Source organism: Papio anubis, chromosome 20 (assembly GCF_008728515.1).
Source record: "Papio anubis isolate 15944 chromosome 20, Panubis1.0, whole genome shotgun sequence".
Classification (NCBI taxonomy): Eukaryota; Metazoa; Chordata; class Mammalia; order Primates; family Cercopithecidae; genus Papio; species Papio anubis.
The window spans coordinates 13052662-13066970 of NC_044995.1; the positions used below are offsets into that span (position 1 = coordinate 13052662).

General features: G+C 38.9%; 1 protein-coding gene across 5 annotated transcripts in view; it reads left to right on the forward strand.

Moving 5' to 3' along the window:
• The window catches only part of ZNF112 (zinc finger protein 112), a 31583-nt gene extending 18970 nt beyond the window's left edge, over window positions 1-12613 (forward strand). For all 5 annotated transcript variants that reach the window (XM_031659376.1, XM_031659378.1, XM_031659377.1 and 2 more), the window contains 2 exons: window positions 2513-2608; window positions 9230-12613. In XM_031659376.1, the coding sequence (XP_031515236.1) occupies window positions 2513-2608; window positions 9230-11733 (2600 nt within the window). In that variant the 3' untranslated portion in view covers window positions 11734-12613. The remainder of the gene's footprint in view (window positions 1-2512; window positions 2609-9229) is intronic.
• Window positions 12614-14309: the final 1696 nt, after the last annotated feature.

Below are 14309 nucleotides of genomic sequence, written 5' to 3' on the forward strand. Positions count from 1 at the left end.
AGATATGATTGACCACCTGGGTGGCTGCTCTTAGATTCCAGTTTCTCCAGAGATTAAGCTAATAACACGTGGCTCAAAGCCCCCACTGTAAATCAGTTGTTTAATTATCTGGTGTGTGGCCCAAGGCTTCTGGGTAAACAAAAGACACTCTAATTGGGCAGAATATTCCAGGGACTTAGAGATTACCTTCCAGAAGCCAAGGCAAAATCCAGATCTCTCTTTGGACAAGATTAATTCTTTCCTTTACTGCACAGTCTGTTTTAGAAAAAGAGGAATATTCTCTTACCTATTCTCAGGACAGATATAATGCTTTTATCTTATCATTTATGCTGTAACGTTATCCATAAAGCCATTTATATATATATTTTATATATGTATCAATTTTTTTTTTCTTTTGAGACAGAGTCTCACTCTGTTGCCCAGGCTGGAGTGCAGTAGTGCAATCTCAGCTCACTGAAACCTCTGCCTCCCAGGTTCAAGTGATTTTTGTGTCTCAGCCACCTATAGCTGAGATTACAGGCATCTACTACCACGCCCAGCTAATTTTTATGTTTTTAGTAGAGATGAGGTTTCACCATGTTGGCCACGCTGGTCTCAAACTCCTGGCCTCAGGTGATCTGACCTCCTCGGCCTCCCAAAGTGCTGGGATTACAGGCATGAGCCACCGCGCCCGGCCTAATTTTATTCTTTAAAGCTTGTTTTTCTCACTCCAGAACAGGATCTAGTCTATAGTCTAGTATAGTTGTTCTGTCTCTTTAGCCTTCTTTAATTTAGAACATTTCCACAGCATTTCTTCGTCTTTCATGACAGTAACATTTTTGAAGAACATTATCACCTCTTCCCTTATTTTTAATAGAACATTCCTAATGATTCCACAAAATTAGATTCACATGATCCATGCAGCAGGAACTCTACGTAGGTAGAGTGTGCACTTTTGAGGGAATCACATCTGGAGGCACATGGAGTCATTTGTCCCTCAAAGGTGGTGTTAACTTTGCTTACTCAGTCACGATGTTATGCAGTTTCCCCACTATATAATTACTGCTTTTTTTTTTTTCCCATTTGTAATCATAGGGTAACACAAGTATTTTCCTGTAGATTTAGCACCCGGTGATGATCTTGCCTTATCTGGTCCTTATCATGACGGTTACAAAATGACGATTTTTCTAACTTCACCTCCACATTTAGCAGCCAGCACCTGCATAAACTTGCAGTCAACAAGAGTCCCCCACTTCTCAAGCATCAATTCATTTGTTATTTGTAGGGATTTGTGAAATTTTTTAAAGGTTTATAGTTTATTACTGTAACTTTTTAGATGTTAAAATTGTCCCAAGTTTGGCCTCTTTAAGCTGGCTCCTGTGACCTTGTAACATGTCCACAATTTTTTTTTTTGAGCACTTTCTTACTTTATTGGCAGAGCACAATATTTTGTGCTCATCTGTACTTTGCCTTGGCTCTGCAATTATCCATATTTTGTTTTTGTTTTTTTACTGGGGAATGGTATTTAATGCCAAAGTCTGGATGCTAGGTATGGTCATTGTAGTATCTACGTTTCTTTGTCTCAGAACATGGAGCTAGGATATGTGTGTGTGTGTGTATGTGTATATATACATACAAATATACACACATATAAATATGTATGCATATGAATAGATGTTCAGTTTATTGCAAAAGAAATGTTCATTACAGTTATACTGAAATGCTATTTCTCACCCATGAAATTGGCAAAAATTCAAAAATGTAACAATATACATTTTTTGGCAAAGCTGTGGGGAATGAGGAACTCTCATGCATTGAAAGGAAGAATGCAAATTGGTACAACCCTTAGGGAGGGCAAGTTGACAGTATCTAACAAAGCTAGGTATTTCCCCTTCCCCAGCAACCCATTTCTAGGAATTTTCCCTAAAAATAGCCAAGTCCAAAAGAATATTAATAGTATACTACAATTCATTTAAGAAAGAAGGTAAAATAAGTAAATAGACAGTGTGTGGGTACAGACATATATATATATATATATACTTATTTTTATAAGAAGAAATACAAGAAGGAAGGTTTAACCAAAATAATGGCCGGGCACAGTGGCTCACACCTGTAATGTCAGCACTTTAGGAGGCCGAGGCAAGAGGATTGCTTGAACCCAGGAGTTCAAGACCAGCCTGGGCAACATAGGGAGACCCTGTCTCTACAAAAAATTTAGCTGGGCATAATGATGCACACCCACGGTTCCAGCTACTGTAGAGGCTTAGGTGGGAGGATTGCTTGAGCTCAGGAGGTTGAGGCTGCAGTTGTAGTGAGCCATGATCATGCCACTGCATGCTGGCATGGGCAGAAGAGTAAGAGCCTATTTCAAAAATAGAAAATCATGAAGTTAGTTTCTTAGAGTGAGTGGAAGGTAACAGGGTGGAAGGGATGTGGGGAAGTCACACTTGTCTGTGTATACCTTTTTGTCTAGTTTTGTCCAACTGAATGTCATCAAACTTAAAAACTTTTGCTCTCCTTGCCTTCTTTACAGCACATCAGCCCTTCAAGCCAGACCTAATATCCCAGTTGGAGAGAGAAGAAAAGCTTTTGATGGTGGAGACGGAAACCCCAAAAGATGGGTGTTCAGGTAAGAACTGTGCTGCAGGAACACAACAGCCATGGAGCCCCTTCTAGAACGAGTCAGAACACATCACTTCTCTGTTTAAACTTTCCTGTGGTTCCCCATTTCACACATAGTAAGTTTAAAGTACTTAAAGTGGCCTATTAGGTCCTAAGGTATTTGTCCCCTCAACCTGCTCTCACTTTCCATATTCACCTACTATTGTTTGTTTTTGCTCATTCAGTCTGTTTCAGAGGCACTGCCCCATGATTGCCCCTCAGACCTCTCAATTATGCTTCTATGTCAGTTTCCTTGACTTGCTTTTCTCTCTGAATGAATTGGGTAATAGATGCATGATCTTTGCTCTCTTCCATTCACCTTGAGGCAGCTAATAGGTGTAGAATAAATGTGTGTAATTGAAGGATATTCTAGAATACTGTTTCTCATCTGATGGATACCTATTCTGACTGCTTAGCTGTCCTTGGGTATTCATAGATGGATAGCCATTAATCCTAAAAGATAAGAATAGCCAATCAGCTGAAGTAAGTATCAAAAATGACCAATGCCAACATTATAACTGGTCTTCCTCATGCAGCATTTTCAAGTGAGACACGCTTGTATTCTTATGTCCAGCTTCTTATCTTCCCATTCTGTCCCATACTCTCGCCCGAAACAGTCTCTTGACATAGCCACAGTCTTAAAGTAGAATTTTCAAGTTGGACATTTGTGTGAATTGAAACATTTTGATAGTTTCTTGAGTCCTCAAGACTGACATCAAAAGCCACTGTCGCAACTGTGTAGCTAAGAATGCTGCTGGGTAAGAAGAAAGAGTCAACAAAAAATTCAAAACAAATTAACTTACTTCTATAATTGTTCATTTCCATCTTGGTCAAGATTCAGGGTCCTACATGACCCTTGAGAGTAGGAGTTAAACTTTTTCTCTAAAGGTCCCAGTATTAAATACTTTAGGTTTTCCTGGCTGCGTGTGCTCTTTGTCACATAGTCTTTGTTTTTCTTACACCACTTTGAAAATGTAAAAAGCACTCTTGGCTCCTGGGTTGTACAAAAACAGGCTGAGGCCATGCCGTGCCAATCTACCTTCCTGATACTGTCAGCTGGAACATAATGTCACCTTTTAAAATACCTCAATTTTTTTTACATATACTAATATGATCATATACCTCATAGTAATGTAAAAATTTGATATGTATATTCTTATTTTTAATATACTAATTTTTCTTCTTTGCCATTACCTTGGGGAAATCCCTCCCAGTCTAAGATTATAACTTGTTTTTGTAATGGATGCATAATATTCTAATAAACAAGCTAGTTACTTCCAAGATACAATGGGGGTACAGCCTCTGGGTAAATGCCCCCATTCCAAAAGGGAGAAATCAGCCAAAACAAAGGGGATACAGGCCCCATGCCAGTCTGAAACCCAGCAGGGCAGTCATTAAATCTCAAAGCTCCAAAATAATCTCCTTTGACTCCATGTCTCACATCCAGGCCATGCTGATGCAAGGGATGAACTCCCAAGGCCTTGCCCCTGTGGCTCTGTAGCGTATAGCCCACTTGGCTATTTTCATGAGCTGGCATTGAGTGCCTGCATCTTTTCCAGGCACATGGTGCAAGCTGTTGGTGGGTCTAGGGTCTGGAGGACAGTGGCCCTCTTCTCACAGCTCTACTAAGCAGTGCCTCAGTGGGGATTCTGGGGGCTTCAACCCCACATTTCCTCTCTCCATTGACCTAGTAGAGGTTCTGCATGAGGGCTCCACCCCTGCAGCAGACTTCTGCCTGAACATCCAAGTGTTTCTATAAATCCTCTGAAATCTGGACAGAGGTTCCCAAGCCTCAGCTCTTGCTATCTGCATACCCACAGGCCCAACAGCACATGGAAGCTGCCAAGGCTTGGGGTTTGCAACTTCTGAAGCAATAGCTTGAGCTATACCTTGGCCCCTTTTAGCCATGGCTGGAACTGGAGCAGCTACAATGCAGGGTGCCATGTCCTTAAGCTGTAGAAAACAGCAAGGCCCTGGGTCTAACCCACAGAACTATTTTTCCCTCCTGGGCCTTCAGGTCTGTGATGGGAGGGACTGCCATGACCGGCTCTGAAATGCCCTGGAGGCATTTTCCCCATTGTCTTGGCTATTAACATTCAGCTCCTCTTTACTTAGGCAAATTTCTGAAGCCTTAAATTTCTCCCCAGAAAATGGATTTTTCTTTTCTATCACAGGGTCAGGCTGCAAATTTTCCAAACTTTTATGCTCTGCTTCTTTTTTAAATACAAGTTCCAGTTTCAGATAATCTTTTTGCCCATGAATATGAACATATGCTGTTAGAAGCAGCCAGACCACATCTTGAATGCTTTGCTGCTTAGAAATTTCTTCCACCAGATAGCCTAAATCATCTCTATCAAGTTCAAAGTTCCACAGATCTTTGGAGCAGGGGCGTAATGCTGCCAGTCTCTTTGCTAAAGCATAGCACCAGTGTTGGGAAAATGTATAAATGCATTTACAAACCTAAATATATCTAAATCTATCACCAGTACCAGTTCCCAATAACTTTCTCATCTCCATCTGAGACCACCTCAGCCTGGACTTCATTGTCCATATCATTATCAGCATTTTGTTTAAAACCATGTAACAATTCTCTAGGAGGTTCCAAACTTTCCCTCATCTTCCTGTCTTCTTCTGAACCCTCCAAATTATTACAACCTCTACCCATTACCTATTTCCAAATTGACTTCCACATTTTCAGATATCTTTATAGCAATGCCCCACTTTTCTGGTACCAATTTTCTTTATTCATCCATTCTCCCATTGCTGTAAAGAACTACCTGAGACTGGGTAATTTATAAAGAAAAGAGGTTTACTTGACTCACAGTTCCATAGGCTATACAGAAAGCATGGCTGGGGAGGCCTCAGGAAACTTACAATTATGGTGGATGGTGAAGGGGAAGGAGGCATGTTTTACATGGCAGAGAAAGAGGAAGAGAAAGAGGGTGGGGAGTGCTACACACTTTCAAACAACCAGATCTCATGAGACAGCACTTAGGGGATGGTGCTAAACCATTAGAAAGCACCCCCATGATCCAATCACCTCCCACAGGCCTCAACTCCAACATTGTGAATTACAATTCAACATGAGATTTGGGTGGGGATGCAGAGCAAAACCATATCAGTGGTTAAGAAAGGAGTCAAAATATTTTTGCAGCTTAAATATTTGTGATCTAAACATTGTCACCACTATACCTTGTAGTGCCCACAAAAATGCCTTAGTTTCTCTATCTAAAAGCAAATTAAGAATGGAAGGTGATCTCAGCTGGGTTACCTGAGCTGATGTTCTCACTTAGCTTTTGTTAAAGGAGAAGAAAAAGAAGAAGACATAAAGATTTTTTTCTCTGAGTTCCTTATAGCTAAGTATTAAATTCAAAGGAATTATTTGTTTTTATGACAAATATAGCACCTTTCTTATTGAATTGATCAATTTGGGATGCTTGAATGATTGACTTTCTCAACCTCTAAGTGCTAAAGCAGGATTGCTATGAAGACATAATAAATTCTCAACCTTCTTACCTCAAATGAGGTCTTTGTCGTTTTTTGTCATGCTTATTTTCTCCATCAAATAAAGTTCATTTATAAGCTTAACATGATTTCTTATTACCACTCTACCATTGATATTGAAATATAACTTAAATGTTGAGATATTTAAATAAAGTAACAAGGTGTTTCAGTCTGTACCATTGACTAAAGGAAATTAATGTTGTTAACGTGTGTGGTCCTTTTTAGAAGAATTTGAAACAAAGTGAAATGACCTTTTGTTTTTTTTCTTCCTCTATGTCCTTGACATTGCAAAACCCACTGGTCAGAGAGAAACTTTAATCTCTTATATATTTGAGATATTTTTATATCATGAATTATGTACTAATTTGCATTGAAGCAGTTGCTTTGTAAGAAATTGGGTTTAGACTAACAAGCTGCTTTCATGTTCTCAAGCCACTATATCAGTCCCAAAAGACAGGACATACTCCACTGTATCTTTATGGATGTATATTGAGTGTTTTTTATAATAGTAAAACAAAACTACAAGGATTATGATTAACCCAAGCTGGAAGCTCAAACTTCTCACATATAAGCTATATACTTTATCTGATATGCCTCCTATAATATATCCCTTCATTTCATCATTATATGATAAAATATCATTATAATAACTGAAAGCTTTGCTTTTGAGAAGGCAAAGACATCAGTAAATGTGCTTTTAAAGTACCAAGATGCATACCTATGGACATACCTTGAAGTGTTGTCCCACAATCAGTGTGCTGCCCCAGAGCCTAGTGACACAGAGTCATCAGTGTGGCCTTTTTTCCTTTTTTAAAAGTTGGGATAGGGTAGGGCTCACAGGGAAGATTTTGTTCAAGAAAAATTACACCATTTTGGGTTTTTTTGAGAGAGTCTTGCCATGCTGCCCAGGCTGGAGTGCAGTGGCTGTTCACAGGTGTGATTATATTAATAGGTCACTACATCCTCAGATGCCTGGGCTCAAGCATTTCTCCTGCCTCAGCTTTCTGAGTAGCTGGGTCTACAGGACTGCACTACCATGCCTGGCTCAAAGTTATACCATTTAAAAAGTTACTTTAAAAATGAGAAAGACTCAATCCACAGGCCCTGCCTATTGGTCTTTTTGATCTTACATTTTTATTTCATCCACAGTAGACTCTTGTGACCTTTGCTTTTCTCATCAGCAGTATCACTCTGAATTGTCACCCTACCTCTCCTATAGCCTTTCAGCTTTCCAGCAAAGTTGTCACCATCACCAGTTCCTTTCCCATTTAAAAAGCTACGTTACATGCCCTTTTAGTTCTATGAGTGAGAGCAACTCAAACTATGATTTATTCATCAATGTTTATTGAGCAACTACTGTTCACTTGGCAGTGAAAGGAATGCAGTGCACAAAACAGTGTTTGTTTTCATGGACAATACATTCCAGTGTGGAGAGGCAGACAAACACAAAGAAATAAGGCAGGATTATGTTTGAGGGTAATATTCATGAAAAAACATTCCTTTTACTGCTTTTCTTCTGGATATTATAGAGACTTAATCTACTTCTAAGTGTTAGAAGAGTGCATGTTGTTAATTCAACCCTGTTTAACCAGTTGTCCTTAGGGAGGATATTTGTCACTAGTATATGAAGATCTGCTGTCTGCTTATAATCTGAACTTTAATAACTTGGTAATAAAATATTTCTACTCAAATATCCCATCTTCAACCCCTTCTGGTGCCTCAAATTTCCTAAACATTAACATAATTTTCCAGTAAAACGGCACAAGCCAAAGTCAGTATTCTTTGAGTTTTGTTCATGGCTCATGAGCACCTCAGAGGACACCTACAGGTGCCATACTTTTTTTCTGATTTTTTTTTAGTTGAATTCTGTCACAGTCTTTCACATTTTGACCTATGCCATGGCCATTGATAATTGTGAAATATCTTTTGAAAAGAGTTAAAATTTATAATGGCCTACAGGGACTTAGAAGAGCTTATTATTCTCATGAGGATAAATAGCTCATTTGTGACAGGATATGTGATGCCTCAAGCATAAAGTAAAGGTCTGTGTTTACCTTCTTCAGCATATCATTTAACACATACTATACCCTTACAAATGAACAACATTATCATGTTCATGTGCCAGACAAAAAAGAAAAAGTTATTAGGACAAAAGGCGTTTGTCCATTTGCAACTATATTTTTTTGAATTTAAGAACATCATCTTTTCCCCTTCAGATTTCCTGGAAGCCCATGATAAATCCATGATAACATGTTTATGGTTGTGTTGTTGCATTTTGTGTTTTTGAAACAGGGTCTCATTCTGTTGCCGAGGCTGGAGTGCAGTGGCGTGATCTCAGCTCACTGCAACCTCCGCCTCACGGGTTCAAGCGATTCTCCTGCCTCAGCCTCCCCAGTAGCTGGGACTACAGGTGTGCGCCACCATGGCTGGCTAATTTTTGTATTTTTAGTAGAGATGGGGTTTCACCATGTTGGCCAGGCTGGTCTCAAATTCCTGACTTCAGGTGAGCCACCTGACTCAGCCTCCCAAAGTGCTGAGATTACAGGCTTGAGCCACTGCACCCAGCCATGTTTATGATTTTACTAGGCCTTTTGAACATAACTATCATGTTCGCTGTCCAAGTTGTGCTGCAACGTCATTATTTTGAGGCATACAAATATCCTGAATTATGTAAATGCTATTTGTATGTAGGTTGAATATTCCTTCTCCAAAATGCTTGGGACCAGAAGTGTTTCGTATTTCAAATATTTTCAGATTTTAGAGTATTTGCATTATACTTACCAGTTGAGCATCCCTAATCAGAAATCTGAAATGTTTCAATGAGCATTTCCTTTGAACATCATGTAGAACATTCAAAAAGTTTTGGATTTTGGAGCATTTCAGATTTCAGATCTTTGGATTGAGAATACTCAACCTGTAACTGGTATAGCCAAAGAAGAGGCATTTTGTAAATATTCTTAGAAATGGTGGCATGAATATTCCTCTGGTTCATTCAAGTTTCATGTTATGACCTAAGTGTAAAATCTTCAAATCTCTTGAATAAAGCATTCACTCATGCACGTCTGAATTCTCTTTATCCGTATAGGAAGGAAGAATCAACAAAAGATGGAGAGTATTCAGGAAGTAACAGTAAGCTACCTTTCCCCCAAAGAGCTTTCCTCCTGTCAGACCTGGCAACAAAGTGCAGGTGGGTTAATCAGGTGTCAAGATTTCTTGAAAGTTTTTCAAGGGAAGAATTCTCAGTTGCAAGAACAAGGTGATTCCCTCTGCCAGGTTTGGGCAGGAATACCAGTTCAGATTTCTGAAGATGAGAACTATATATTGACTCATATAGGGAATGGCTCCAATTATATAAAAAGTCAAGAGTATCCATCTTGGAGGGCACATCATTCTTGGAGAAAAATGTATCTGAAAGAGTCATGTAATTATCAGTGTAGATGTCAGCAAATTTCCATGAAAAATAATTTCTGTAAGTGTGACAGCGTCAGTTGGATCTCACATCACAATGATAAACTGGAAGTACACAGAAAAGAAAACTACAGCTGCCATGACTGTGGAGAAGATATCGTGAAGGTATCATTATTTAATCAGGATTCAATTCAAACAGAGGAGACGCCCTATCCATGTACTGGGTATAGAAAAGCCTTCAATAATGACTCCAGCTCTGAAGTTCATCAGCAGTTCCATTTGAAAGGGAAGCCCTATACATACAGTTCACATGGAAAGGGCTGTAGTTATAGTTCACTTCTTCACATTCATCAAAATATTCAGAGAGAAGATGATATTGAGAATTCACATCTGAAATCCTATCAGAGAGTGCATACAGAGGAGAAACCATGCAAATGTAGTGAGTATGGTGGGAATTTCAATCACTATTCCCCTCTTAACACTTATGAACTTATCCACACAGGTGAGATGTCCTATAGGCGCAACATTTATGAGAAAGCCTTCAGTCATAGCTTAGACCTTAATAGTATTTTTAGGGTCCATACTAGGGATGAACCCCATGAATGTGAGGAAAATGAGAATGTCTTTAATCAGAGTTCATGTCTTCAAGTCCATCAAAAAATCCACACTGAAGAGAAACTATACACAGATGTAGAGTATGGAAAGAGTTTCATTTGTAGTTCAAATCTTGACATTCAGCATAGGGTTCATATGGAAGAGAATTCCTACAATTCTGAGGAGTGTGGTAATGGCTTCAGTCTGGCCTCACATTTTCAAGACCTTCAGATAGTGCACACCAAGGAACAACCATATAAACGCTATGTGTGTGGTAACAGCTTCAGCCATAATTTGTATCTTCAAGGTCATCCAAAAATTCACATTGGAGAGAAACCACATAAGGAGTGTGGGAATAGCTTCAACTGGAGCTCAAAACTTAAAGATCATCAGAGAGTCCACACTGGACAGAAGCCATACAAATGCAATATATGCGGCAAAGGTTTCAATCATAGATCAGTTCTAAACGTTCATCAGAGAGTCCACACAGGAGAGAAACCTTATAAATGTGAGGAATGTGATAAGGGATTCAGTCGGAGTTCATATCTTCAAGCCCATCAGAGAGTACACACTGGAGAAAAACCTTATAAATGTGAGGAATGTGGGAAGGGGTTCAGTCGAAATTCATACCTTCAAGGCCATCAGAGAGTTCACACTGGAGAAAAACCATACAAGTGTGAGGAGTGTGGGAAGGGCTTCAGTCGGAGTTCACACCTTCAAGGCCATCAGAGAGTCCACACTGGAGAAAAACCATTCAAATGTGAGGAGTGTGGGAAGGGGTTCAGTTGGAGCTTTAATCTTCAAATTCATCAGAGGGTTCACACAGGGGAAAAACCCTATAAATGTGAAGAATGTGGTAAAGGCTTCAGTAAGGCCTCAACACTTTTGGCCCATCAGAGGGTCCACACGGGAGAGAAGCCATACCAATGTGATGAGTGTGGTAAGAGTTTCAGTCAGAGATCATACCTTCAAAGTCATCAGAGTGTCCATTCTGGAGAAAGACCATATATATGTGAGGTATGTGGAAAGGGCTTCAGTCAGAGAGCATATCTTCAAGGTCATCAGAGAGTCCACACTAGAGTGAAACCGTATAAGTGTGAGATGTGTGGGAAGGGCTTTAGTCAGAGTTCACGCCTTGAAGCACATCGGAGGGTTCACACAGGAGGGAAACCATACAAATGTGAGGTGTGTACAAAGGGTTTCAGTGAGAGCTCACGCCTTCAAGCACACCAAAGGGTTCATGCAGAAGGGAGACCCTATAAATGTGAACAGTGTGGTAAGGGTTTCAGTGGGTATTCAAGTCTTCAAGCCCATCACAGAGTCCACACTGGGGAGAAACCATACAAATGTGAGGTATGTGGAAAGGGCTTCAGTCAGAGATCAAATCTTCAGGCTCATCAGAGAGTCCACACAGGAGAGAAACCATACAAATGTGATGCATGTGGTAAGGGTTTCCGTTGGAGCTCAGGTCTTCTGATTCATCAAAGAGTCCATACTAGTGATAAATTCTATAGAAGTGAAGACTTTGGTAAGGACTACCCTTCATCAGAGAATCTACACAGAAATGAAGATTCTGTTTTGTTTTGAAGTCCTCAAATGGGAGCTGAAATTTTCCAGTCACTAGAGTTCTTTCAGTAGAAAAAGAATTTTTAAAAATTAAAATGTAATGTTTCTGCCCAACTTCAACATTCATAATGGCCGGGAGACCACACAACAGAGACATTTAATGAGAGGGGTTTCACGAGGGATTTTGTTAGAACTTTAACATCAATCATTGCACAGGAGCTAAGGCTTATAAAATATGGGTATGGTGAGGAATTTAATAAAAGTACAGTGATGAGCATACCGAAATCCATGTTCTCTAGAATGTAAGCTTGGTGAGAGAAGGGACTTTGTTCGTTGCTAGTCTACAAAACTGTGACATTTCATAACTCAGTGTAGGTGCTCAGTACTTTTTGCTAAGTAAGTAAAAGTATATAAAGGTAAAAGTTTGAAAACTTTTAAGCTCATTTTTTAAAACTTCACTTAAAATGTATTTGAAAGAGGAATCTTGCAAGTAATCTTAATAAAATCATTTCAAGTAAATATTTGAAATGTAGAACAATATGCATTATTATGATCTGAAATAACATTAATTTTGTTGTAACCCTACTGGGGTTAGTTCCTATCCTTTGTTCCATCTTGAGCAGAGATGTACTGCACTTCTTAACGTTTGGTCTCTATACATTATGCCATCTGTTGAAGTTTAGCTTTGTGTAGGTGTATATGTACACATGTGTGCACTTTAAATATCAGTACAAACTGATAAACAATGTTTCTGGTTAATATTGCAAAAATACACTGTATTTTACATAATTGATTTTCTACTCCTGCCCTGTGAGTTAAGGCAGAGTTTTACTATAATATTTGCAAGTATCCAAAATGGTTACTGATAACAAATACTTTTTAATAAATGTCAAAATCACAATACTTGTTTTTTTTTATTCTCCATATTTCTCTCAAAGTCCATTTGATCTGACTGATTTGTAAATGTTGTGACCTTTTCCAATCCACACCTCCTTAAGCAGGGTCAAGTTTGAAGGATTTTAATTTTGTCAAGTTTTCCATTCCCATACTTCTCCCACTGACACACAAAAAAGGGGAAAAATCTTGAATTTTTCTAAGCATATTTATCAATGTATTGACTAGTAGGATAGAGTTGCCATTTACTTGCTAGTGTCTGTCTTAAAGAATGATGCATTTTGGCCCGGTGCGGTGGCTCAAGCCTGTAATCCTAGCACTTTGGGAGGCCGAGACGGGCGGATCACGAGGTCAGGAGATCGAGACCATCCTGGCTAACATGGTGAAATCCCGTCTCTACTAAAAAATACAAAAAACTAGCCGGGCGAGGTGGCGGGCGCCTGCAGTCCCAGCTACTCGGGAGGCTGAGGCAGGAGAATGGCCCGAACCCGGGAGGCGGAGCTTGCAGTGAGCTGAGATCCGGCCACTGCACTCCAGCCTGGGTGACAGACTGAGACTCCGTCTCAAAAAAAAAAAAAAAAAAAAAGAGGTGCATTTTGTTGGTGAAAGTGAAAAATACAAGCTTGTCATTTAATATATATCAAAATATTTATTAAGCCGCCCATATGTATCAAAATGTAAAATGTGCATGCCGATCTGGAAATCATAGAACAGTAATTTATAATTAAGCAATTTTAGCAGGAAGGAAGGATTTTACAATGATAGTAATGTTTTAAGCTGGAAGTAAATGTCCATCAATATGAATTTGGGTAAGTTTCTATATGTTCTATACTGTAGATCTACAGAAAGTATGATTTAGCTCTAAAATGACAAGAATAGGTCATGCATATTATTTGGTAAAAACCTGGATTGTACATTCATAATAACCAGCTAATTTAAGTCTGTTTACATGTATGTTCAAATATATGCTTATAGATAATGTGTGAAAGATTACTCATTATTATATATACAGTAGTTTTCTCTGGAAAGCAAAATTTTTGGCTTAGTGGTTTTTTTTGTGTGCTTTATTTAAAAATATTTGTAATGGACATTTACCAATTATACCAAAGCAGTGAACAGCTATTGATATTATCCCTTATACTTAAGAACTCATGATATGATTACTCGATTTCGTTGTATGACATTAGGACCAACAGTAAAGAATAAACCCCCTGAAGTTAATTTTTTAAATTTCCTGGATTTTTGAGAATACAGATAAATTAGGTATCCAGTAACTTTATATTTCTGTGAAATTTCCTTACGTCTCAAAATCCATGTTGCCTAGGATGTCCTAGTGCAATCCAGTTTTATAAATTGATGCTCACAGCTTTTCCATCAGATTTCCCCTTGCTGGATGAATATGGTGACCAAAGCACTGGCATAACTTGGCTTTCAAGGTGCTGGTTCAAGTTGCACAGTGTCATCAGAAATCCAGGGCTTCTAAAGCATGTCTTTGATATCATCACTTACAGGGGAGAGCTCATGGTGGTTTTATCAATTGGAATGCTTTTAGTTCTAAGTAACAGAAAATTTAGAGTTGCCTAAACCAAAACTATTTCTTAGTTCATATAAATGAAAAGATACAGATAGTGTAAGGCTAGGGTCTGGGTAAGGTAGGGGGATTTTATATTGCTTTCCTTTAATTCTCTCACCTCTCTTTTCTT